We start from the raw sequence: 26665 nt of genomic DNA on the forward strand, positions 1-26665 counted from the left end.
CCAGGCATTAAAGGCCTGCATGAGACCACCAGGTAACATGCATACAAGGAAGTCACAAGTTCATAAGGGCACTGAGTTTATGTAATCACGACACACTAAATACTGAAACATCAATTTAATATCACAATTGTTTTACTTTTGTTTACAGTGTTTTACTTGCTCCTTGTTTTTTTGTGCAATTTGTCATGAGAAATACAGTGGTTCATTTCTCATGGATAATTGTGCTGGGGCCAATGAGGAGACGTGGGAAAGTACCCCAACCAGGAAATGAGGCACTGATGTTGAGCAGAGTAAATGCCAGAAGCGCATAACAGGAGAAATCATTGGACGAATCTGAAAGAGGAGGAATGTGCATGACAAAGTAGCAAGATACTGAGGGATCTCTCTTGTCACCTAAACAGATAAAAGGTTTAGGAGGCAACTGAATGTTAATTTAAGATTAGATGTTACATCTCAGCTTGTTTACTTCCTTTCTCTCAGATCAGATCATTCTACAACAAAAAACATGTTCATGGCAATATACAGTAGATTTTCTCCAAACTCTCTCTAAACTTCTTAAAGCAAACACACTTGTCTTCATGTCTAGGCAGTTTATCTGCTGCTGCCTCTGCCCCGCTGTCCATCTTCCTCCCATTTCCTTTCACCCTAACCTGGCTTTCATAACCTGCAGATAGCACAATGGGAGCAAAACCAGAAGGCATTGTAGATGATGACAAAAGAAATGTACAATGCATCAAGTCAAACATCAAAATCCATATCAAACAACCTCCTGATGCCATAATCCAGAGGCAATCATGTGCAGAACTGAAAACCCTCTGTCTCCTTCCATATTAGCATCTAATCACTGTTAGCAGTAACAGAGAAGAGTGAGATCCACTGAGTTATATTGAACGGTTTTATTAATCCTGCAAGATGAGGACAGATTATCTAGGTTCTTTTATTTTTTTTTAAAAATAGCAATCTACACTTTTTCCTGTTCTTTACCCGTAGCTGCTGCAGTTATTATCAGTGGGGTCGAGGCCTTCAGATATTCAGAAATATACTGCAACACTGAACTGCAAATATGTGTAATGCGGATGTGCTGGAAAATCTGGACACACAAAGTTTTGCCTATATGTAATATACGTCCAGTGTTATCGCAATGTATTGTTCCTATGATGTTAGGTAGAATGAGGCTGAAGATATCTGTCTGAAAAATGGGTAGCTTCCCCTAAGCACAGCTTACTTAACAAGCTTACTTAATGCGTGCTGCAAATTATTTATATTTATTACGAGATGGACTTGTGTACGTTTCTGCTATAGTTTCTAAATGCAATAGTTTTTACAAAATTACTGATGTTAATTTTCAGACAAGCCTTCTGTCATTTGAGGAATCATTTGCCCTCCGTCTTGGATATTCCTTATTAATAGTGCACCTTCCCTTGTCAGTTTTGATTCATGTTTTGCTTCACAATACCATAGTTGTCACAGTTTTGATAGCATTTTAGGCAGACAGAATTATTGATGTCAACTTGTCCTAAAAGAGCAGTTCCCACTGTGCGCGTCGAGACATTTAATGGAACTGCAATCTAAATCTGAGCTAGTTCGATTGAGAAGACATCTAGTCAAACCGGCTGACAATTGCCACAGAAATGGGCCATTATAGAATTCATACAGGGTTCGTACATTTAGAGGTGCTCATCACAGTGCAAGACAATGCATTCCAGTCGCGCACTTAAACTGATGGCGAATCCTTACAGAAGCCGAACAGACGGCTAAACTACTTTTGTTAGAGCCAGAGCACCTCACCCTAACTACCACACTTTATTATAAAGAACAAACCATTTTCTGGAGCTTTCGTTTGTGAATTCATTTAGGCAGGTCTAGCAAAGATAATGAAGGGCCACTATGGTAAAAATGCTATCAACCAGCAGTGTAGAATATGCCCTGATATTCCTGGGTTTAGCCAATTGTAGCCCATGACATGCTGGTGTAAATGTTGTTGCAGCAGCCCTCTGTAAGGAATAGAGGCAGCGGGGGATATGTTGCATCTACCCCTGCAAATTTGAGTCCTGACATACACAGTTAAGTCAGAACCTACCTTTCCCGCTATCCAGACTACTTCTGCCAGTATGTGAACATACAAAAGTGAGAAGGTGGTGTAAACCCCTTATGCGGGGGAAATGAACAAAAATAACCAATGTACTTGTTGTCCACAGTGCTTCCCGGTCTCCAAGAAACCACAAAGTAACTACCTACTGGAACTGTCAATGCAGCTATGTCCAAAAAGAAACAGGTTACTTATGCACAGCTCAAAATCCTGCTTAACAAGTTCCAGGTTCCGCCCTATGATGCAAGGCCAGTTTTAGCAATGGTGGTGCCCGGCCCTTTTTGTCCCTCCATGATCACCTCCTAGAATTCCCTCACTACCACCCAGTAAAAGTGCCCCTCATCTCTTCATAGCCCCTTTCACATACATTTCATTTGTTTTAAAGCACTGCTAAAGGCTGGCTTTACTAATCCACTACAGATCTGTTCTTTGCAGCAGGCATACTAACCCTCTGCGCTACTTTATGACGAGTCAGACCTGGCACTTGGCACACTTCTGATCTCGCTCTCTCTCTAGCAGGGACATTAATCACAAGAGTTATCTTGACATTTGTATTGCTGCCTGAAAGGTGGACGCACAAGGAAATCTACATCAGATGCTTTTAACTCGTGTTGCTAAACACTGAGCCCCCCCCTTCCTGAGGTCGGTGCCCCCCACCAGTGCCACCGGGCACCACCATAAAGCCCGTCTTCTCTGGCCACTTCCTCAGAGGCATGGGATGGGAGTGGAGACACTTAATTTGCTGGTAGTGAATCTGCTGACTAATTGTGAGTTACTGGATAGGCGCGTGGAATGGTCCGCTTTGCCAGGAAGGAGGCTCGGCTTCACAGGTGCAAACTTTAAGATTGGGCTAATACAATGCAAGCAAAATGCAGGCATATACGACATTTCACATCATTTACTTTTATTCATCTCTAGAGGTTAAGACCTCCTTTGTGTTTGACAAGCAGTACTGCTTGCTATGTTACACTAGAATGGGACTTAGTGAACTTTGTGGAGAATAAAAGTCACCTTGTGAGCTAATAGGGCAGAAAAACCCCATAAACAGAGCCGGCCTTAAGTGCATATCGACCTAGTTTCAACGGAGGCTGCCATATAGAGGGTGTTTTCAAGGACCCTCAGGATACTGTACCTTTCTTATAAGCTCTGAATCCCCTGTAATATATGGTGGATCTGCCTTATGAATTAGGGTATTGGAAGTGCTTATCCTCGTTCATTAGTATGTTCAAGATTCATAGCCAAAACTTTAATAAACGGATTATTAAGTTGGCTGTTTTTTTCTATTGTTACTTTTGATGTTTTGCTTCCCTTATTGCACGATTCCAGCTGCACTGTACTGGGGAAGAACACATTGACCTTCCTTATATAGTATGTGTGATTGGGGATAGACATATTCACCATGGTTCTACAGTATGTATGATTGTGGATGCACATATTGACCGTGCTTCTATAGTATTTGTGATTGGGGATAGGCGTATTGACCGTGCTTTTACAGTATGTGTGATTGGGGATGCGCGTATTGACTGTGCTTTTACAGTATGTGTGATTGGGGGTATTTGTATTGACTGTGCTTCTAGCGTATGTGTGATTGGGCATGTGCATATTGACGATGCTTCTACAGTATGTGTGATTGAGGATAGACGTATTGACCGTGCTTCTACAGTATGTGTGGTTGGGGATGCACGTATTGACCGTGCTTTTACAGTATGTGTGATTGGGGATAGACATATTGACTGTGTTTCTACAGTATGTGTGATTGATTAGAGATGCGCATATTGACCGTGCTTCTACAGTATGTGTGATTGGGGATAGACATATTGACCGTGCTTCTGCAGTATGTGTGATTGATTGGGGATGCGTGTATTGACCGTGCTTCTACAGAATGTGTGAATGGGGATGCGCGTATTGACCATGCTTCTACAGTATGTATGATTGATTAGGGATGCGCATATTGACTGTGCTTCTACAGTATGTGTGATTGGAGATAGACATATTGACCGTGTTTCTACAGTATGTTTGATTGGGGATAGACATATTGACTGTGTTTCTACAGTATGTGTGATTGATTAGGGATGCGCATATTGACCGTGCTTCTACAGTATGTGTGATTGGGGATAGACATATTGACCGTGCTTCTGCAGTATGTGTGATTGATTGGGGATGCGTGTATTGACCGTGCTTCTACAGAATGTGTGAATGGGGATGCGCGTATTGACCATGCTTCTACAGTATGTATGATTGATTAGGGATGCGCATATTGACTGTGCTTCTACAGTATGTGTGATTGGAGATAGACATATTGACCGTGTTTCTACAGTATGTTTGATTGGGGATAGACATATTGACTGTGTTTCTACAGTATGTGTGATTGATTAGGGATGCGCATATTGGCCGTGTTTCTACAGTATGTGTGATTGGGGATAGACATATTGACCGTGTTTCTACAGTATGTGTGATTGATTAGGGATGCGCATATTGGCTGTGCTTCTACAGTATGTGTGATTGATTAGGGATGTGCATATTGACCGTGTTTCTACAGTATGTGTGATTGGGGGTGCATCTTTTTATGTAACTGCATCATGCATACTTGCTTACTGGATTATCACCAGACTGGCGAATCTGTATTCATCAGGGTGGGAAGGATGCGGGGTGGTGGGGAGGCCCTTGCATACTGTTGAGGGACCGTAGACCCGCAGTTGATTGTGTGCGACATGGTTCCCTTCCCATGCCAGGCTGAATCCCTACTATAGGTGACTGCAATTATTGTGTTAATTGTACCATGCCTTTAACATACCGCAATAAAGCTATATTAAAAAAAAGTCGGTTAGGCTTTCTGCAAGTTTAGAAGTGAATATAATGTAGATGTTTCAAAATGTCTTCGAGAAGCCAATGTAATTGTTTTTGGGAAAAAAAGACAACATTTGACGATAAATATCTTTCTTATAGGATGCAGTTAATTAAATGCGGGGGTTATCCTTATCTGTTTACATCTTTAGCTGAAAAATGTTGATTTAATACATGTATTATTTCCATTACGTTTTACTTTGAAGACGTCTTTCTAATCCTTAGAAATACAGATATGAAGGAGAGGATTGAATGCACTTCTCTTGTTCATTTTTGAAGTTTACGTTTGCCAAACGTGTAGCTTCCATCGCCCCAAGAGATTGTACTGGAAATATTTATTGCCTTTCTTGCTTGTCAGTAAATCCTCTATGTAACACTTCCTGGCCCAGAGAAAGGCAAGCACTTATATAACTGCCTAGTATTTGTTCCGAGTCTCCTTTTATTGTTAAAGTGCAAGCGTGTGTGGTAATGGATAATGACCAGTTTTGCCGCGATTTTGTGTAGCACCCAGGACACCAGATACATTATTACTACTCTCGTCTTTGTTTATAGAGGATCGAAATCACGATACAGTGTCTCAGAAGTGAATGCAAGCATTTTTTAAATATTTTTTAAAGATGCTCAAAATGTATATGTTTTGTTATTAGGAATTTGATCCTGAAGAATTTTATTACCTTTTGGAAGCGGCAGAGGGCCATGCCAAAGAAGGGCAAGGTATTAAAACAGACATCCCCCGATACATCATCAGCCAGCTGGGCCTTACAAAGGATCCTCTAGAAGGTAAGGACGCCCTCCTAATACATCAGCATCTTTAGGGTCAAGTGAAAAAGGCAAGTAACCAAGCACTGTTTCCTACCTTTACATAAATGTATGTATCTTTTGTGTAGTGCTCCTACACAAGACCATAGGCAGGCAAAAGGCTGAAGCTCCTGGTGTTGGCAGACAAACAACTACCATATTAAGTGTACAGAATAGTGATTACAAAGTCGTGCAGCTTCACTTCTGATTGGATTATTGTCAAAGCTTTGACAACTTTGTACAAATGCACTAAGAAATCAACTTTTTAGAAATCTGACAGATTAAAACATTTCTGCAACTCCATGCTTACACCACAACCCATGTTCTTCCGTTCCTGCCTTACATACTCTAAATGTATTTAGCTAATGCAATGGTTTATTACCATGTTTAGGCAGGAGAGCTTTGTAGAGTTTTGAAATCTAATAGCCAACAATTTTCTGCTCTGATGTAATGAAGGTGCAGTACACTCTTCAGTCTCTGCCCGCTCTCTCCAAAGTACATATGTCTTCCCACATGTCTGCACATCACTGCCCACCAAAGTTTCTCCTTCACCCAATTAAACCTTTTGATCCCTGACTCATTTTTTATACTGTCATTTTGATTTGATAGTTCATTCTTTGAGACCCTTTGTTTACAGTTAGTTCTCGTAAGCCAGAGCCTGACCATCTGCATTTATTCATCTTCAGTGGGACCATTCCACCTAATAAGGCACCCTGAACGCTGCCTAACATCGGTCTGCTAACAAATGGCCGGGTAAGACCTGCAGGATCCCCAAATGGCAGTGCCTGACTTGTTGGACCTGATCGCTCTAGCAATGCAGAGCGCCATGAACTGCACCCAGGCCCGGTAGAAATCGGGCTTTTCCCCACGGTGGTGATTACTGATAACTGCGCTGCAACCCTGAGAGACCAGAGTCCTTTGGTGCCTGCGATGGAATTGGCGTACCCGACCGCTGATTCATTGATGCCGAAATGGTAGCAGGGAACATGGCCTTGCTGTAGGCGGCGCCTTCTTCCCGCTGCCGCCCAGCTCGAGTGCACCTTACAGAGCTGTGACCCCAAGAGTGGTAAGGAGGCAACACATGACTTGACTGGGTGAAAGCTGTTGAGGCCTGGATTGCGTACCTGAAAACACTGCCGGCCCATTGTGCAACTGCTGGGTGGGTGCGAGGCCACAAGGGGCCAGGGAATTACCACATCTGACCGAGGCCGGGCCTGGGCGCTCTGCAGAGTGTTCAGCGCCATATAGAACTTACTGTGGGGTTCCCGGTCAGAGTCGTTCAGAGGTGGGTTATCAAGTTTGCTCTATGTTATTAACAGTCAGCCAGAGCAGATCGTCTGTATCCCAGGGTACTGGGGCTCTCAGCCACTCCTCTCCCAGGGCCTCGATCTGCAGCCCTCTGCCAGTGATATTCCCTCTAACCGTTCCCACCTCCAAATGCATCTGGAAATATCACCGGGCCACAGGTTGGGAACCACTGACATAGATTGCCCATGTTGTATCCAACTGCCTCCTCGGGATGCCCCAGAGCAATACTAAAGAGGCAACACTATTACATATGCTCTGGAGCTGCCCCAGGCTACCCTTATACTGTTCACAGATTTGGACAATACTGACAGATCTGACTAAGAGGGATACTTGACTAACAGCAGAATCCTGTATCTTGGGACTGTCCCCTCGACCTACGGCTACAAAAGTGATGTCACTACTTGTAGTCTTGACATTAGTACTGGCTAAGCGTTTATGGAATAGTTGGTGGAAAGCCACAACAGCGCCTTCTGTAATACAGTGGGTGGAGGAGGTGGAGGGATGGGTACTAGTAGAAAGCACAGCACTATGCAGAGAAGAATATAGAGGCCTGCAGAAGAAACCAATTATAAAGGAGCGGCATGCTGTATAGAAACCTTTAAAACGCTCATTGATATATGGATAGTGACGCTATTTAACATCATAAAAGATAACAGACCCGCCGGATTACTACTAACCCAACGATGCCCTGGCATGGCTAATACCATGATTACACGAACAAGAGAGAATATTCATCAGAGAGTCCATAAAGCACTCATTTTCGGGTTAATGCGGACTGCTCAATATAACAGGTTCTTTCTGACAACTACTAATTGTATTACAAGTTAACAGGCTGGAGCCATGCACCGCAGTGCAACTGTGTCCATAGGGAAGATGTCTAGTTAATGGGGAGGGTGGGCATTACTACAATATATATGGCTAATAATGACAGATGAACTCTGAATAATTGCAACACATTTGTTTTGTATATTTTGACCCTCATTCAAAACTGGGAGCTTGATGCATACATATATATATATATATTCTCTAATGCTCGAGCAGAAAAGTCCAATTTCACTTAATGTTTCTACTAAAGAGATGTAAGTCTGTATAATTAATGTGAGACTATAATACAATAAAAGTAATAAAGATTGTTTTTTTTTAAAAAGGCGGACTTTTGGAAGTTAGAACTTGTTAGGTGCTGCAATTCTACAACAAATGATCAGTGTTTGAGTTTCTCCCACTATTTTAAACAGATTCACCTACCTAATGCATGTCACTTTTTGTACTGTGTAAAACGTTGTTGTAGATGAGGCCAGCTCTTTATGGGAAATGACACATGGGCTTACAGCGCAATTTGTAACAACACAAACCAAATGATGAAGTTGGACCCGTTGGGTTGAAGAAAGCATCAATGGCTCCACTGCGGTTTGTCTTATTTTATTGGCCCCAAGGATGAACTCCACAATTTTGGGTTTCCCAGCTCTTTTCCATTCCTTAAGATTAACAATGGTCATTGTTATGATGGTACTTACCTAATACATCAACTATAGTCGCCTACTTCTCACAAGTAAGCCCTTCTGTTCAAAATGCCTTCAGCTCACAAGTGGTATTTTCCAAAGAACTCATATGCAACTCTTTGGCACAACTCCAAATTGGCATCAGGAGCCTCAGGAATAGATTTCAGCACATGGCCTATGGAATCCACAATATTAAAAAAAATCATATCATGGCACTCAGATCCATTGTATGACCAGAAATACCCACACTTCTACTTGAATTAAATATCCTTGCTGCAGGTCCATGCTTGCCTTTGAATATCTGGACAATCTGCAAATGTCTTTGGCTAGTCCATCAATGACCAGTCAGGGAAAGACCTTCCATTCTCCTGCAGAGTTCTAGTTATGTTTAATTTTTGTACAGAGACAAGCTTCTAGAATGTGAAACAACCCTAGGAAAGTGTAGTGTGTCAACCCAGTAGCCATCATTAATAGAAGGAACTTAAATGTGAATATGTGTTTTTGCTTATTCCCTTTAGGCAGCAATTACATTCATATTTCTAATACATATATTTTCATATTCCTCCAGCATCCAGACACTCCAAATAAAAGTGAGGTATGAAGAACACCTAAACTTAAACTTCGCACTTGTATAGCGCACTACTCACCCGTTAGGGTCTCAAGGCGCTGTACGCATACCGCTGTGGAACCCTTCCTGGCTTTTTTCCCTGTGAGGCGCCCACTCCAGGGCACCCCCCAGAGTGAAGCCAGGCATCCAAGCGATGTCAGGGCCGTTGAGAAGATTAAGCAAGCTATTGCCCAGAGTTACAGAGTGGGACCCATTAATTAGATTAGGCACCAAGGCGAGAATTATCTGGTCCAAGGGAATTGAGCCCAAGACCCGACGAGGCAAGAATTGAACCCTGGTCCGAGGCCAGATCTCTGTATCAGGGTCAGCCGCTTTAACCATTGTGACACACTTCTCACCTAGGTCTCTTCTACTAGATTTCACCCAATGTTTAGTCATTCATAGAACTGGAACACAGAAATTTGGTGGTTGGTGGTTTCAGACTATAATGAACCAGCAGGGACAGAGTGAAAGTAAACCTTTCAGATCTCCTTCCCTATCTAAGTTCATGATAACGATAGTAGGAACCTGATAACGATAGTATCCACGGCCAGAGAAGAGGAGAGATAGCTGTTCCTCTATCACATCACAGAATGGCAGCCTTTGGTTGATAGTCTGTGGTTGACATATTCTATTCTAGTATATTATATTGCTGATCTCTAGGGACTGGGGTAAATACACATTAAAATAGCATGATAGGACCCTCCAATACTACCATAAACTTCAGATTTTCCAAGTGTTATGAAGGGAAATCCTCATTTAATAAGGACATGGATGTGAATATTATCCCACCATTCTGTCTGAAGGTTTTTTTTTTCATTTGTGCCCCTCCATTTCATGTTATTACTTTCTTTTACGTTATTAACAGTACCACAGTCAGCAGCTCCCCGATCATCTTGATGGTTTTTCAGAGGAATGTGAATGAATAATGGTTTTCCTTCTGATGTGTACCTTTGTGCTTTGTTTTCACATTTCTACATTAATACTGTTAAGCTGCATCAAGAAAGAGGAAAGAGAGACTAAAGGTCTATTTATACTGGTCTAATGATGCTCCTGTGCTGATATTGATAGTCCAGCCTCTAGAGTTGCTGGGTATTCACTTTTTTTTTTCACTAGTACTCTGTTTTTAGAATGTGTATAAATGTCAAGAAAGACAATATATTAGGATCCTTGGGGCCTGTTGATACAAATTTTTTATGATCTGTTCGCCATCCTGTCCTGGATCTTAATATCTTTTCTGTTTCATCCAGTTTTGATCTAAACTTTGTTTTGCTATTAGCTGGTGGTTTTAATATCAAATTAGACACAATTAAATTTAAGCAAAGTTATCTTTTATGAGATCTTGCAGTGGTTTAGTTTTACAAGCAGTCTAGAAAGGTGGGGCAAAAAGAAGTTTATCTCCTCAAATTGTTAGTTAAATGGAATGTATGTAATGCTGATGAGGACCATTGTTCTGCCAGGTCTGCCAGAGGAAGCTCTAGCACTGTTGACTATTTATTTGTATCCATGGGTCTGTTGGAAAATGTAGTTAATTGATTGAGTGTTAGATAGCTAATTCAGTGAATATTATCCCTTTAGAATAGTATTGGATATTCGTTATCTGAGCAAACTTGCTTTAGTTATCGTTTTTCATAATGAAACAGTAAAATAGGAAGATTTGAGCTTCTCCAGGAGTGGTTTGTCTAAGACGTGGTCTCATAGCAGGTAAATAGATTATCTCTACATTAAATCTGTTTATGTTTTACATTTGTTTATCAGAGGAGATAAATGGTTCGACATGAATTGCACAGGACCAGTAGGAACCTGTTAACGCGGAGAAGTCCTAGCTATATTTTGGCCTGAATAGTGGATTTCACACACTAGGTCTATGAACCAAACCAAATCTGTTTTGAGAAAATGTCATTCGGAATACGTCATAAACATCACATATAACATATGGATATCAGTTCAGTCTCAATAACCACACAAATTTATTAAGAAGTTAATAATGTATACCCCTATATTAACAACGCAAAAGTCACAAAAATAATTTTCACACACAAATTATACATATAGAGAAACAATAAAGGCTGATTCGAACACCGGATATATCTGAGTTTAATCAACTCAAAAAGACAAATGATCTCAATGGTTATAACACAAAACCATAGCAATAGAATCTGAGCAAGAGAAATCGACTACATCTGAATAATGATAAGACAAAGAAAATGTCAGACAAATCATGAGCATGTGAGTAACGCCCCACTAACCACTAATTAGCATTGACATGTTGGGCTTCATGTAAAAAGTTTTAGTAACACAAATTTAGAAAACATCTAGCTAGGGTGATATGAAAAATATGCAGCAGTAAATAAACAATTGCAGCTGGTACCTGAAAAACGAAAGAAAAATAACAATTCACATTTATACATTACCAAAATACTATAGTAATCAGCAACAACATCTACGTCGTCAGTGGGACAGCAACATCAGGCATCAACATCAGGATAGGAACAGGAATAAGGACAAGGGTAATGGTTTAGAATTTTGGACTATAAGATACGCTAAACTATCTAAGCAAAAATTCTTCATCAAGCAATATAATCTCCAGGTCTCAGGATACACAAGAATCAAGAATCCCAAAGAAGAATCACCCAAAGAATGACCCCCGAACAATGGTGACTGAACATTAAATTAAACTTGTTAAATGAAAATGATTGGATAAAGCATGAGGTGAGAAAGTTATGACCAATCAGAACATTAACATATATCAAAATTATAAAATTAGTTTACTCCAAGTTCTTCTATTTACTGTTATTCCATTGACGGAATATAAACTAATACATTTTATATTCTAGACTTCCTCTTCTTCCTCCTCATCTGTGGATCCTTTGTTTCCACTCCACTGAAAATACCAAGTCACAGGAAGAACGATTACAAAATATGTTACTTCATCATTTCTTTACCCTCAAGGAAAGACATACAAGTTAGAAACATATCTTTAAACAATGAAGTCAGTAAAGCTACAGAACAGCTTAGAAACATTTTATACAGCTTGCATTGCACAATGGCCTTGCATCTGCTCCTACTGCAGTCCAGCAGAGGCCACTAAATACACATTTATTTCTACTATTTGTTTAAATTAAGAAACACACTCTTTTGTAAAGGCAGAATAATTTCATCAGCTTAAGTTAGCATGGACAAAATATAGGCCTTACATAAGATGATGGCCATTCAATTAGTCACATTTTCGCAAACATAATATTATTATCTAATTAATTCACATATTAATCTGTAAATATAATTACGTAAAGACTCAACATTTTATCAGTAATTTCTCTGCTTCCACAAACCTTCATAGAAGTCTAAAGGGCTCCCCCTCATGACTCTGTTGCATTATCTTTATGCAGAGCTGCTCATGAAAATGCAATCAGAGAAAAGGAGGCTGGTGTAAGAGAGAACTTGTGAGGACTGCACTTCTTCATGCAGACTGAGAATTCAGTGGCCTTCTAGAAAGTGGTAGATTTGAACTCTTTTTAATTCAGAACTTGATCCTTCTATTCCTAGTGACATATGAATAATTCATTATGCAATTTTGTATGGATTAGAGGCTCCAATAATACTAGTACTTGTAGTAGCAATTTGTTATTTTATTTTTCATGAGTTATGAGTCAGGTACAACATTGGTTTGGTTGTGTCATGAGTCTATAAATATGATTGAAGTGGGGCCTAAATATCTCTGGGCTGGGATGTAGAAAGTAAAAGTGAGGCATACAGTTCACTCATGCTGTCGCAGCAGATAAGGTCACGTAGCCAGTCATACTAGTACCCCAAAGTAAGGCTGTGTGCCGTTTGGCTACAAAAAATTGCCATAGCCGTAAGCTTCCTATGTTGTGGAACAAGGGGTTTGATATACCCCAAGAGTGCCAGGTGAGGGTCCGGATCTACAGGATGATCCAGCATGGCAGATAGTCTTGAACATAGCCTTCCAATATTCTCTGACATCAGCGCAGTTCCAAGTCAAGCGAGCGAAGTCAGCATAATCAGCTGCACATTTGGGACATTTGTGGGATCATGTTGGGTCAAATCTGGCAAGAGCCTGGAGGGCGGTATATGCTCTTTGTGAGAACTTATAGTGCAGGAACTTATGTTGGCTATTGATAGAGACCAGATTTGTCTGCATACAGCAAAGCTGCCATACCTTGTCTGGGATGGGGGAGTTCAGATTTTGCTCCAACGCCATTCTCGCAGCAGGTCGACGCAGTGGATGTAGTTCTAGGCTGTCATGATATTAGCGAGAAGCAAGTCTAGTGCTTTCAGTTGGCGAAATTACTATGGTGAGATGGGGGAAATCCGTTGGTTCCTCCGGGAAGGGAGGCAATACCTCCCGAAGAGTGCTATGTAGTCAAAGACGGACAAAGTGGCTCTTCTTGGAGGTCACTCTGTCAGTTTCAAAAATAGAGTGAAGATCTAGTTTACCATTGGCAAAGAGACCTCCCATGGCCCGGATCTGGTGTAGCGAGACTGTACGTGGGACAAGCATTTTCTGTGTTAGGGGGCACCATGGGTTGTCTCCAAGAGATAAGTATGGCGAGCAAAGAACGTTAAAGCTTAGGTATCGCTGAAATGTACTCCATGCCAGCATGTTGAGGAGAGGGTGTGAATATATTATGGGGTTCTTGGGGTAGCCCCATGGGAAGTAGAGAGGATAAGGTAGTCTGACATCCAGATGATACCAATACAAGGACAAATGGCACTGCACTACCAAATAGTAAAGATAGAGATCAGGCACTCCAAAAACATCTTTAGAATAAGGAAGAGTAAGCATTTCCCACTTGATTCTGGGGCGACAGCCTGCCCATATTAAGTGTGTTAAGAGGGGTACGTATTGTAGAAAAGAAGGAGACATTCAGGGGGATTGGAATATTAAGGAACAGATAGAGGAAGCAGGGAAGCACCACCATTTTAATAATCGGATGCGGCCCGCAATGGAGAGTAGGAGACGGATCCGTCTGTTGATTTGTGAGGAGAGACTGTTGATGGTGGGGCCGTAGTTCAGCTGATCACCTCATCCTTCCATCAGTGAAGTAGGATTCACAGATAGTTAGGGGAGACATTGCACCACTGTAGGGGATGTTTAAGGGGAGAGGGTACAGTGGCCTCCGTGAGGGGAAGTATTTCGGATTTATACCAGTTTATCAAAAGGCCTGAGAAGGGGCCAAAGCGGATAATCGCCTGAATAGTTGGGGGTAGATGCATGGCAGGGTCTCTAACGAACAGTAGTAAGTCATCGGCATAAAATGGCAGGGTCTCTAACAAACAGTAGTATGTCATCGGCATAAACTGCCTCCCCGAAAGCATAGACCCCTGTGTAGATGTCACTCCTGAAAATACTGCATCAGTGGGTCAAGCGCGCTAATAAAGAGGAGGGGAACCCCTGTCGGGTACCACAGAGTATGGGAAATGCATCTGTAAGGTGCCCATTAACTTTTAATTGGGCCACGGGGTTTGCATGTAGAAGAAAGATCAGGTCACAGAAACCCCGAGGGATGCCTAGTTTCTTTAGCTTGGCTCACAGAAAAGGCCATTCGACAGAGTTGAGCGCCTTCTCCACATCCAATAAAGCAACAGCCACAGAGAGGGTGAGGTTGAATTGGTTCATTATTACAAACATGGTACGTAAGTTGATGGTGGTGGAGCAGTACAGTACCCATTCCGTCTGAAGGGGGGATATTATGCATTCCATCAAAAGATCTAGTCATGTGTTGCTAACTTCCCCTAAGATCTTATTATCAAAGTTGAGGAGGGATAGAGGTCTATACGAGGTGCAAAGTTGTGGTGGTTTGCCAGGTTTGAGGAGAAGAGTCACTATGGCTTTCCACATGGTGGATGGAAATATACCATCCTCAAGAGTCTCCGCATATACCTTGAAGAGGTGCGGGACCAAGGCTGATTTGAAGGCTTTGTAGAAATGGTCAGTGAAGCCATTGAGTCCAGGGGCCTTAGAGCCATCTAGAGAGTCAATGGCCTGAGAGATTTCTTCCTCCATGATGGGGGCTGCTTGGAATTGTTGCTGGCCACTCTTGAGCCAGACCATGGCACCTTCAGATAAGTAAGACTCTATTTCTTCGGAGTGACCGTATATCACGAGTAGTCTAAGAGGGTCAGGGCAATGTTACCATTACCAGTTATCTCAGTGCCAACTGCATTTTGTAGTGCCATAATCAATCAATCAGGACTCATGAAGTGTGGATAATCACCCAATAGGTTACCCAGGTGATTGCAGGTCCATAGGCTTATTCGAACATGTCGCTTGATAATTGGGATGCAGTATTTGGGCCAGGGTATGACTGGGTATGGTCACCCCTTGCCATATCTTTGGGTGTGGTCCTATTTACCAAGAAACTTCACCTCACGGTCGGCAAGGTCGTGGATCTCTTGTAGAAGAAGCTTCTGCTTAAGTTCCACCAGACCTGGGGTGTCTACGGTAGCAGCGGAGTCAATGGAATGTAGATACCCTTTCACCCGGACCCGATCCCTGCGCATACTCTTCAGTACATCGGAGTGCGTGGATATACAGCCCCCCTAATGTAAGCCTTAAAGGCTTCCCACACCAAGGCTTGTTTATAGACAAAACCTGATTTCATAGAAAAATATTCATTAATGGCCGTGAGGACGTCAGAACGAAAGGCGTCACCATGGACCGCAAGCTCCAGGAGACGCCATTGCCTTGGAGTAAAACGTGTGTTTGGTAGTGCAAGGTTTAAGTTAACAGGAGCGTGGTCAGAGGGCATACAAGGCACATGTGTCCTGCATCCAAAGTGAGATGAACCAGTAATCTAGGAGCGACCAGAAGTCATGAGGGGCAGCATCAAATGTGTAGCCAGTGGCAAGATCACCACTTGTCAGAAAGGTATGGTGTGTCAATTAGTTCCTGAAGTGCATGGCGCAATCATGGTTTAGTGCTTATGGGTTTTCCAGTAGAGTCTAATGGAGGTTGATGTGTGATATTGATTTCCCCACCAAGAAGAACAAAGTCTGTTGGCATGCGTGAAATCACGGCAGCAAGGTTATAATAAAACTCAGGATCGTCAATATTGGGGGCATAGACATTGACCATCAGGATAGCTCTGCCTGCCCAAGAGCTGGAGACCAGAAGAAATCTTGTCAACAGCATATGAAGTGTAAGTGAAAGGTAGTGTTTTGTGTATAAGTATACAGACCCCACAGGAGTGGGAACTATAAAAGGAGGAAAAACGGTTCTGGCCCCAGGTACAAGCAAATTCGCAGAGTGTCTCGGAGTGATAGGTAGGTTTCCTGAAGAAAGGCAAATGTTATCTGATGTGTGCTGAGGTATACGAGAGCCAGCTTTCCCTTTCTGGATTGTTCAAACCACGAGTATTCCAGGTTAGGCACTGTAGCTCTGTAGTCTTAGAGGACATTGGGGGCGGGCAAGCACCTTACACGGTAGTTCGTCATCTGGTGCACTGAAGTGCAATGCAGTGTGGTGTCCAAACATAGATAAGGCATAACGGCAACAAAAATACAAAGGCAAAGATACCAACAACAAAACCCATCTCCCACCCATCCCGGATTAAAGGACATCCAGTAAATCCCAATTATAACAAATACAAAACAATGAAACCACCCTCTAAAGAACAAGTCGGTATACACCTTGGGGGGCAGGCAATGCTGCATGTGGTGAGGCCCACATCATGGAAGTGGAGGGGGGCCTACAAGCACGACGAGACATGATGGTTTCGGCCTAAGGCTGACATGCAGCCCCTGTCATCGTGTAGGCCTCCCCACAGGCAACAGATCCATCCAGCAGATCAGATGCTTGGGGACCCCCGCATTCTGCAACCTGGAGTGATTAACTGTGCGTTTTTATGGCAAGTATGATGTTAGCTGTAGTATTTGCGATGATTTCTCCCGTTAGTGGGCCGCCAGTGCCGGAGCTTCACAGACAAGTGGCCATTTTGGTTGTTGCCATGGTCACCCCCCCCCCTAATTTATGTGCAAAGTTAATTTAGCTTCAACAAGTACACATTTTTAAAAAGGAGTCTTGATTGGGAAATGTAGTTGATCTTTTGACCTAGTGGAAACAATCCACATGTTTCTTCAGGACAGAAACTGTTTATGTGAAAAAAGAAGAAAATCCCTCCCAGTAAGGTAGATTTAAGGCATCAAAAAGATCTGCTGTAGATTCATATTGACCACCATACAAATTCATGATAAAAATGGTTGGGAAAGAATTATAGTCTACACAGTTGGTAATAGAACAGATCACAACATTAATAATTCTCCCAGCCTTTCTAGGTGATGAGATAAGCAGTGCTGCTGTAACACTAGTGCGAAAGACCAGAGCCTATAATGTAAACACCCAGGCTCCTGGACTGTGTTTATGGAGACAGCCCTGTTGCATTTTTCTTCAGAAGATATTAAACCAGTCGCCGCTGGGCTGATGTTAGTTTCATGGACCTTTATAAAAAAATATTTATAAATATTGATTTGTAGGCCCCTATTGTAACCGCTGTGCAAAATGCAGCCTGCAATTCCATCCTCCCAATATCTTGGTCATAATCTATAATCATACTGATTTTTTAAAAAGGTGATATATTTAATCTGCTGTGATATTGACCTATTTCTCTTACTGACTCAATATGCAAAGTGGTAGTTAGGAGTCTATTGAACAGAATCCAGACATAGGCACAGTCTTAATGGATATTGGAGAGTTTCAATAAGGCTATAAAACAGACTCTGGAGTGTAGAGCAATGTCTCAATTTACATATTAATTGATATGTTTATGCAAAACGAGGTTCCCTACATTTGGCTTTATGGACTTCAGCTCAGCTTTTCATCTGTTTAGTGGAACCAAGTTATGATCCATATCAGATTTTATGGGGTAGGAACAAGCCATTATTGACTTCTTAATTAATCTTCTCCGTGACTTATCTGAAAGTGTTGGGTTTGCGTCCAGGGGTGAATGCTGGTGTAGCTTTCCTTTAGCCCATGGTATGCGCAGAGCTGTGTCCTGCCACTCTTTTACTCTTCACAAGTCATTTGGAAGCAGTTTTAAGAGATAAGAAAGACAGACTCTCCTACATTAGTCAACAATTATATTCTTGTCCTGCTTTTTGCAGACAGTGCCATACTGATTTCCAGCAAGCTAATGGCCTTAAGAAATCAATTGATTTTAATGTGTCCTTAATTGATGATCTTTGTCCAACCACCAATCTCTCCAAAATTTTAATTCTTACTATGGGGCAGAAAATACCAAACAGCAAACTATATACTAAGGGAAACGTGCCGGACAATATTATACCTTCCATTTTCTTGGCCTATGTTTTGCTAAGAGCAATAAATGGTGATATACTAAATCTTTGTGTCCTTCTTCTCCAATGTGGGCAATAGATCCATGCCACAAATGCATGTCCAATGACTGCTTGTGGAGCGTGTGCTTGGAGCTTTACGAGCAGCTCTAGCTTGAAAACTAAAGTGCATAGATTCTGTAGGCATTTATTGGGAGTGCCATACAATAAACCTTTCTTTTTCTGCCATGAACTGTGGGAACTTATACCCATAGGATAAGGTCAAACTTACCCCAGTTCTGTTATGTATTTCATTTTGGTCCAAAACAGCATTATTTGAATAGGAAACTCGTCCTAGACTGTTTAAAGCTGGACGATATAGATATATATATCTATCTATATATATGTATATATATATATATAGATAGCTATATATAATTTGTATCGTGGGTTATGATGCATAAAAAATGTGAATTCTTCCACAATAAACAAATTATTCAGAAGCGAGACAAACAGTGGCAGAATAGAATGTTTATTGAGCAGATAATGTGCAGAGGGAGACTAAAGAGGTTAAGAAACCAATTGTGTGGCCCTTTATTGTTCTCAAATCTGTACAAAGTTGGAGCCTTATTTTGATTGTGTCCCAAATATTTGCAAATGAAAGGGATTTACTAGATATAGGATTGACTTTGTTCCTCAGTTTTTGCCTCTTAAGAAAGGATAGGCCTTTCCCAACAATGTTAATTGATGCCCTTGTAATAGCAGTTCAATACAATCAGTGTGGCATTTCATGTTTTTTCGATTTGTATAGACCAGCTCAAATTCAGAATCGTGTCCTGGTACTAAAACGTGGATATTTTACAAGTTGCAGTATGGCTTTTTTATATTTGCAGATGTTACCCGAATTTTCCACATATTTAAAAGATAAAAGATACATTGCACGCATCCCAAGGCTTGATCAGCTCTTTATTGATACACACTTCTTGGTGTATTTTGAGGCTTATGTCATCAGTAAGCGTTGGGTGCCATTTTGTCAGGTCAACAGTGTTTTAGCTTCCTTGTATAATTTGTTTCTGCATCTTCTTAAGGACATACACTGTTATCAGAAAGTGTCATGCTATTAAAGATAATACATTGAGTATGTTGTACTACCCTTTCCTACAGTGGTGTGGCAATGACAATGCTTATATTACTGATTTGAAAAGTAGTCTTGTATTGTGGTTGAATTAAAAGGGGACTGTACAATATTATCCACTATCGTTGCTGCAATAAATGCCCATAAAGGTTGCTGAATGTCGGGATTTAATGAGGTAATTTTTGTCTCTAGACATATCCATGTAGTAAGAAATCAGAGGGGCTTTATTATGGAGAAAAAGAGTAAACCTCTAACCCAAAAAGTGTAAAAATCAGTTCATTTGAAAGTAACGGCTGACAAATTAATTTGTAAGCTTGTTATCTGGCCATTACGTCTATAAAGTGGACAACTGGACAAACTTTACACATTAATGCTATTAAAAAGCATGTTTACACACATAGAAGGAATAAGCATTCCTACTTCATGTAACGAGGTGAACATTAACTGATCCACAATGATGTAGAAATAAGAACACGTTTGTGAAGTTACAGAATCATACTTTGATCTAGCCTGAGTAGGCACAACCAGTCATAGGGCGGTGCCTGTTAGGCCATTGCCTGTAGTTATATTTCTTGAGTCCAAGAATCTGGCTAGAATCAAATAAAAGTTATACGCCCAGGGTTTGGACGAAACCAAATACTGTGTTATCCAAAGCTTTTTGATGTAGAATTAGGCAATGCAGGGAACAGAACTGGGCAGGTATAGATCACAGTATTGATATCATTTTAAACTACTAATAGAAACTTGCGGCAGTCACTGTGGATCGTAAGTGGACGTAAAAAGTCATAGGCCTTAAGTAACCTGATTCATTAGAATTGCAGATAAGCAAGCTGGATTGCATCACTTTGGCCACTCTCTCTCACTCAAGCTTCTTCCACTGTCTCTCTGACCGTTGATATGAAAATCTTTGCTTTAATTTTCAACGCGTAGTATCTTTTGTGTGTATTTTTTCCTCTCACTTATATTCTCCCCAATTCACTAAGCTGTTTTCCACGAGTGGATATGTTTGTCTTAAAAATTCATATGTAACTAAAGAGATCACAGAACCGGCTTTTGACATTGGCAAGCTAGACCCATGCCCAGGGCACCTAGCTTCAGAGGGGCGCACTGAGCTAACATTACCAACTGTTTTCAATGTTTTATTTTTATTTATCCCAGTCTGCCAGCTACTCCAGGGTCTTGTTCCCTTCCAGTAGTTTCCCTTTCTTGCCCTCCTCTTCCTTCTCCCTCTCCACTGGGCTCTCACTTCCAAGTTGTGAAACCAGTGGAGAAGAGCTGAGTTGTTGCGCGGGGCACCTGTCGGGGATGGACCCGAGTGGTTGGAGATTCCACATTGTTTTTAGAGGGGGAACTCTATCCGCCTTAGCACGAGGCCAAGGGGGCCTGAAGTGTGTCCTTTTATTGTGAGGCTGCAGAATGGCATTTCTGGTGGCGACTGCCCATTATTTGTGATTTCCGAGGTCTCGAGTCTTCTGCTGCTTCCTTGCCTGGTGACAGGTGTGGTGGTTCTGCGTGTGGTGCTGTGGCCTAAGACCCAAACCCCTCTTCCGTCTTTATTGTTCTTGGCAATAAAGGGATGTTCAGCACCATACCTTATTCTCAAAGGAGTGTCTGTGTGCCCCTGGCAACTGGAACACAGGCATATGCACTTTGAATATTACCCCGGCTGTCTTTCCCACTTGCCTGAGAGACCTTGCCCTCCCGTCAGAGGTACTGAGACAGAAGGAGGATACGCTTTTTGCGCAATAAATACTATTGAAGAGCAGGGTTAGTTTTGGGGACAGTTAATGGCGTCTGTTTTCCTAAAAAAAAAAAAAAAAACTATTTTTCTGACTAACATAGACTTTTTTTTTAATTCAAAAGAATACGACTTACAGTTGGAGAGGGTGGGTCGGGGGAGTAAAAAAGAAACTGTACTTTATGTATACCACTTCCCAGGAGCTGCAGTAGGTTATCAGCTGATCCTGGTCTTTCAGCTGACAGCATGTTGCATCCTGAAGCCTTACTTTTTGTTTTCGACCCTGCCATTAAGGCGATAATATTCCAAAATGCGCATGCATCGTGCACATGAGCAGTGATTTTGGCTAAAACACGATGGAATGGACAAAGGTATCACACGTGATAGGGAGTTTTGCTTTTAACCTCGTCCTTAGGCTCTTAATAGTCCAACATGCACATGCACGGTGTTGTTGGCTAAAATGCACTGGATGAAGGTATTGCATGGGATATGGAGCCACTTAACAGGTTATGTTAATTTGAAGCAGCCAAGCGTCCTTCTTAATACGTATGCACAAGTCAGGCACACACCTGCCGGCTTCTCTGAAAAGGTTTTGAATGTTCACGCACTGCACGTTCCCAGCTTTGGTGCTCCACCAGTTCAAACTTTTGAGAGCTACCTCTGAGGCGGTAAGTGTCACCTTGATTAAAAGTATGGTTATCACATCAGGTGGCGCAGCGACTCACTTTAAAGTGAGGTATACTGGATGACTATGGCATCACATCTGCTGACATCACCTTTGTCCCTGGACATTGATAATTCATGTTTTACTACCTTTGCTGGTACACAGCAAGGCGCCCTATGTGACATCCGTAGACTAATGTAATTATTCCCCCAGTAATTTTCTTAGGATTTGTGCCCTATTGTGGCATAAGTGTTTCAGGTGAGGGGGCTGGGGAAATGTGTTCACACGTCAGTCACTGCTCTGTAGTAACTAGCATGGCCTAACTAGTGAACACAAAGGTGCCCACACAAAGATCACAAAAGGAGCAGGTTTAAAGAAGAGAAAAGTGATTAGGCTTAAGTGACAGTGAAATTTTATGAAAGTAGACCTTTCTTAATTCTCTGTCACCAGCCAGAACCATTGCCCCTTTTGTCCTCTCCCCCCCCCACAATGACACCTCCCCACTGCCCTCCTCCCCCCCACCCACACACACACACACACACACACACACACACTCTCTCTCTCTCTCTCTCTCTCTCTCTCTCTCTCTCTCTCTCTCTCTCTCTCTCTCTCCCTCCCTCCACTGGCCTGGCAGGCGGCTTTTAGTTTTGCATGATAGCAAGGGAAGCGGTGTTTGCTCTTAAACCGTACTAAGTATTGTGGCATCAACAGCCACACAGCATCAGTTAATACATGTTTCAAGCTTATATTGCAGGTACAGCAGTGTCAGGCTGAAAAAGGGTAGTGCAGCAGCTGTACTATTTTCTATTATTCTATTAAGTACTGGCTACTATTATCTACAGCGCTTAGAAAAGGCTAGGTGGGAGCAGAGCGGAGGAGGATCACAAAGGCGGTCAACTTTGGTTTTGTCCGGGGTGCTTTCTAAGCAAAGGCCTGCTCAGGTAGTGTGTCACACCTATTCATGAGCAAATCTCTATGATAAGAGAAGCCATGTCTGCAGACAAATTTTAATTTAGAGTTTGAAACATTTAAGCTTCTTGTTTTGCAATCTAGTTAATGGAAACTAAAATAAATATCTATTTCTCTCCTGTAACTATGACCTCTGGTGACAGTGTCACATTACACAGCACAATAAAACAGATTATATAAAATTTGATAATAATTAGCACCATTGAATATTACATAAATCAAATTGGATGCGTGAACATTGAACAACCGGAGAAACCATTAAATATTTAGGATATTTCTAGTCTCCGATGGAATGCTATCAAGGCTTCAGTTTTAAGCACTTATAGTGCAAACACTTAACAAATTTGTTGTCAAAAGTGTCAAAAATATATAAGCTTTCTTGGTTCTATGTGTGGGCCTTATGCATATTTGACCTTTAAATCAGCGTTTTGTTCAAGGTGGATTCTCTAAGGTCTTGCTATGTACCAGCAAAGGTAGTAAAACTGAAATTATCAACGTCCAAGTACAAAGCAAGGACCCAGAGCATAGAATAGAAACAAAGAAATCAAGGCCCTGCAGTGTATGACAACAGGTTGTACGTATCAAGCTACGCATCAAACAGGTTACCTTTGAGGATGGCATCTCTGTGGGCTCAACAGAGAACCTAATATTCTGCCTTTGTTTTTATTTTATGATTCCAATAAAAGGTACCACCAACTACACCATACAAAGCGTTTGGAACGACCACCAAGAAAAAAATACTAATTTGGCCAAGCCTTTGCATCTCAAGATCAGAAAACCCGAATGAACACCAGATTGGTCCATTTCAACAGATGCTGTTAAGGGCGAGGCCACTTCAGGACTAGTATTCCAGCTGGAGCGCTTGAAAGCAAGGAACACTCCGTTTCTCTTCACGTTGCATCGGCGTTATAGCTCCCGACGCTTTTTACTGTCAGTCCAAGGGGACGATTTGGTGGACAAACGGCGACGTGTTTCCTATAATTGCGTTGTATTGCTCGATCGGAGTAGAGTTGGGAGATGATATAAAAGATCCTTCTTTGGCATGAAAGGATCTTACTTCCCCCGCCTCGCCGGCTGCTGCGGCCGCGGTGTCTGTCTTGCAGGGAAATGATCCATGAATCACTTGGAGATAGTGGCGCTTCCATTTATACTGCATTGAAAGCAATACCACACCAGATTTGTCACTTATCGGAGAGTGGGGCTGCCTTTCCAAAAAGCCCCCTGAGGGAGCTCCTTCCCCCTGTGGCTTTTAAATTACCTTCTTTACCTTTTTGATTCAGGGGTCTTCAGAAATGGATTAAATCAATGAAGTAAAAGGACAGCTGTTTAATGGTATTTAGATGAGGTTTAGAAATGTCCTCGGGCTTTGCGAAACGCTTCCTTAGCCCAGCGCTTTAAATGCTGACTCCAGCGTCCGTTCCATTACTGCCCACTGTTTGCAAATAAGATGTATTTTCCAGATAAAGACTCTTTAGCCAAAAAATAGTTGTCTTGCAGATAGAAATTGGTTTTGGGGCTTGGCCTTTTGGAACACCAGTTTCCATGAAAATTAAAAGTAACTCGGTTTTACATGATGGTTGCTGCACAATCAAACTAGAATAAACATGTATAAATGCAATTTACTGTGCGTCGTATTTCAATCACTTGATAATAAATTGTCGCCAATGATGCTGAACAGACAGATAGTTTGACATTTCCCAGGAAGTTATTTTAGTTATAAAAGCGCATGTAGCAATACGTTTGCTCTCATTTAGTGAAAGTCATGGAGTTGTTTAAAAACGGTAGATCCTGTGATGAGGGAATATTCATTGAACTAGTCCTTACAGGTGGTCTGTATACGATTATGATTCCATCAGATAATGAATGAAGATGTTATTTTCATTAAACTGTAGAAATAGGAATATTTCTTCATGATTTCCTATCGTAAATTGAGTTATGCTACAAGCGCGCAGTGAAGGTTTTTGGCACCTGCTTACTTTCAGGTTGCAGTCTCAACATTTTATGCTGGTGTTTGCCAGTAAGCAGGAAGATTGTGTTTTACTGATTATGCTCATACATTAGATAGAAATCTGTAGGCATGTAGCATTATCAAGTATGAGGCAATTTCTTGTCTTGTAATTGTGTCTAGCAATTAGTTCAATAGGAATATTTTCGTTCTTGTTATTTCGTCTCTCCCCATCCTTCTGTGTTTGCATATTTAGCTTGCGTGACTTGCAGAGAAGCATCTAATATCTGCCGCTTCCCTAGTTCACTCTTCCTGGCCCTTCACCTAAAAGCAGATGATGGACATGGCAATGTTACAACTAGATTAAATAGGCTCTTTTAATGTAGAAAACATTTGGGCTAGTGCATCCTTAACTCAGAATTTATATAACAGATGAGCAGCTAACATTGAAACATATTATTCATTTAGAAGGGACTACATTTGGCCCGCCCCTGTTGCAGAAAAGGTGCTGCCTTCCAGGAATGGTTCACCTAATGTACCAGGTATTGAGAGGCCTCTGTAGGATAACCTTATAATGTAGCTCGCGGACATCAGACACTCGCCTAATGCTCCTTTGTCACTTACTTGGTAATAAATACATCTAAAAATTTAATCCAGTTTGAGACCATCCTGTGCACAACAAGTAATATGGTAGGAGAGGACACTGCTTGAAAAGATTTGTCATTTGGTACAATGTGCTAAAATTGTATTTCCTTTGTTGTAGAAATGGCTCAGCTGGCTAACTATGACAGTGGGACCGCAGAGACCCCAGAAACAGATGAATCTGTAAGTGTAAGTAAAGGCTACTTGTCTTATTCCTTTTCAGGACGGGGCCATTTTGATCATAAGCAGACCTTATGTTTGCTGCGTTTTACCTTGTTCAGACTCAAAGCAGTGAAATTGCGTCTTGCTCTCTATTTTCGCTGTACAACCCTAATCTTCTTGTGCTGCTCATATTAGGCCTTGGCTGCTTGTACAAATTAGGCTGAAGTTACATCATGCCTTGCAGTAGTTTCCTCGCTGAATGTTATCTGTATTAAATGTGGTAAAGTGGGAGTAGGTTTCACGCCTTAGCAGGGGGAGGGGGCAGTGTACTTTCTGTACTTATGAAGAATGACAATTATTCTAGAAGAGGACAAGCAAAGTAGTAATGCCAGCCATAACTTCGTTTACTTTAATGAAAAATCCGAATCCGTGCTTCTCTTACTTGGCATAACCCTCTGCAACAACCTCAGAGTTGACCACTGTCTCACAGAATTCAAAGAGGCCATGAAAGGTCACCTTATCGATCCCAAAAGCCCTTAATCACCCCTTCCCTCAATACTCCATAAACCCTGGCAGTGGCCAACCTCATAACCTATTTGAGCGATTAGCATTTATTAAACTGTCCACGTGTAATATGCGTCTTTTGCCCCTGCCTTATGTTTACTTATTCAAATTGTTGATGTATTGCTTGTAATCTGTTTTGTCTTTACTACTCAAACACAAGGGTTATCCACTATTCTCTCTTAACAACTAATTTGAATTACTTTATATGCTGGCTTGTTCCTGTATACAGTAGTTCCCTGGCAAGGACTTCGTATCTCAATTACCATTTTTTCCACAATTCTGGCAACGCCTCCACAAATGATGCTTTCATGCCTACAATAATAATTATTTTTGTTATATGTATTTGTGTAAAGCGCATTATTCCCCACAACGGTGTCTTGGCGCTGAGCATGTGTGTGTGCGCCTAGCCT

At 41.6% G+C, this 26665-nt stretch overlaps 1 protein-coding gene across 5 annotated transcripts in view; it reads left to right on the top strand.

Moving 5' to 3' along the window:
- MAST4 (microtubule associated serine/threonine kinase family member 4) overlaps window positions 1–26665 on the top strand; it is a 1720607-nt gene that overhangs the window by 1508101 nt on the left and 185841 nt on the right. For 4 of the 5 annotated variants that reach the window (XM_069222961.1, XM_069222979.1, XM_069222988.1 and 1 more), the window contains 2 exons: window positions 5581–5713; window positions 25651–25718. In XM_069222961.1, coding sequence (XP_069079062.1) covers window positions 5581–5713; window positions 25651–25718 — 201 coding nt within the window. The remainder of the gene's footprint in view (window positions 1–5580; window positions 5714–25650; window positions 25719–26665) is intronic. The other variant, XM_069222970.1, reaches the window with a different exon arrangement.

Source organism: Pleurodeles waltl, chromosome 1_1, assembly GCF_031143425.1.
Source record: "Pleurodeles waltl isolate 20211129_DDA chromosome 1_1, aPleWal1.hap1.20221129, whole genome shotgun sequence".
In the NCBI taxonomy this organism is placed as follows: Eukaryota; Metazoa; Chordata; class Amphibia; order Caudata; family Salamandridae; genus Pleurodeles; species Pleurodeles waltl.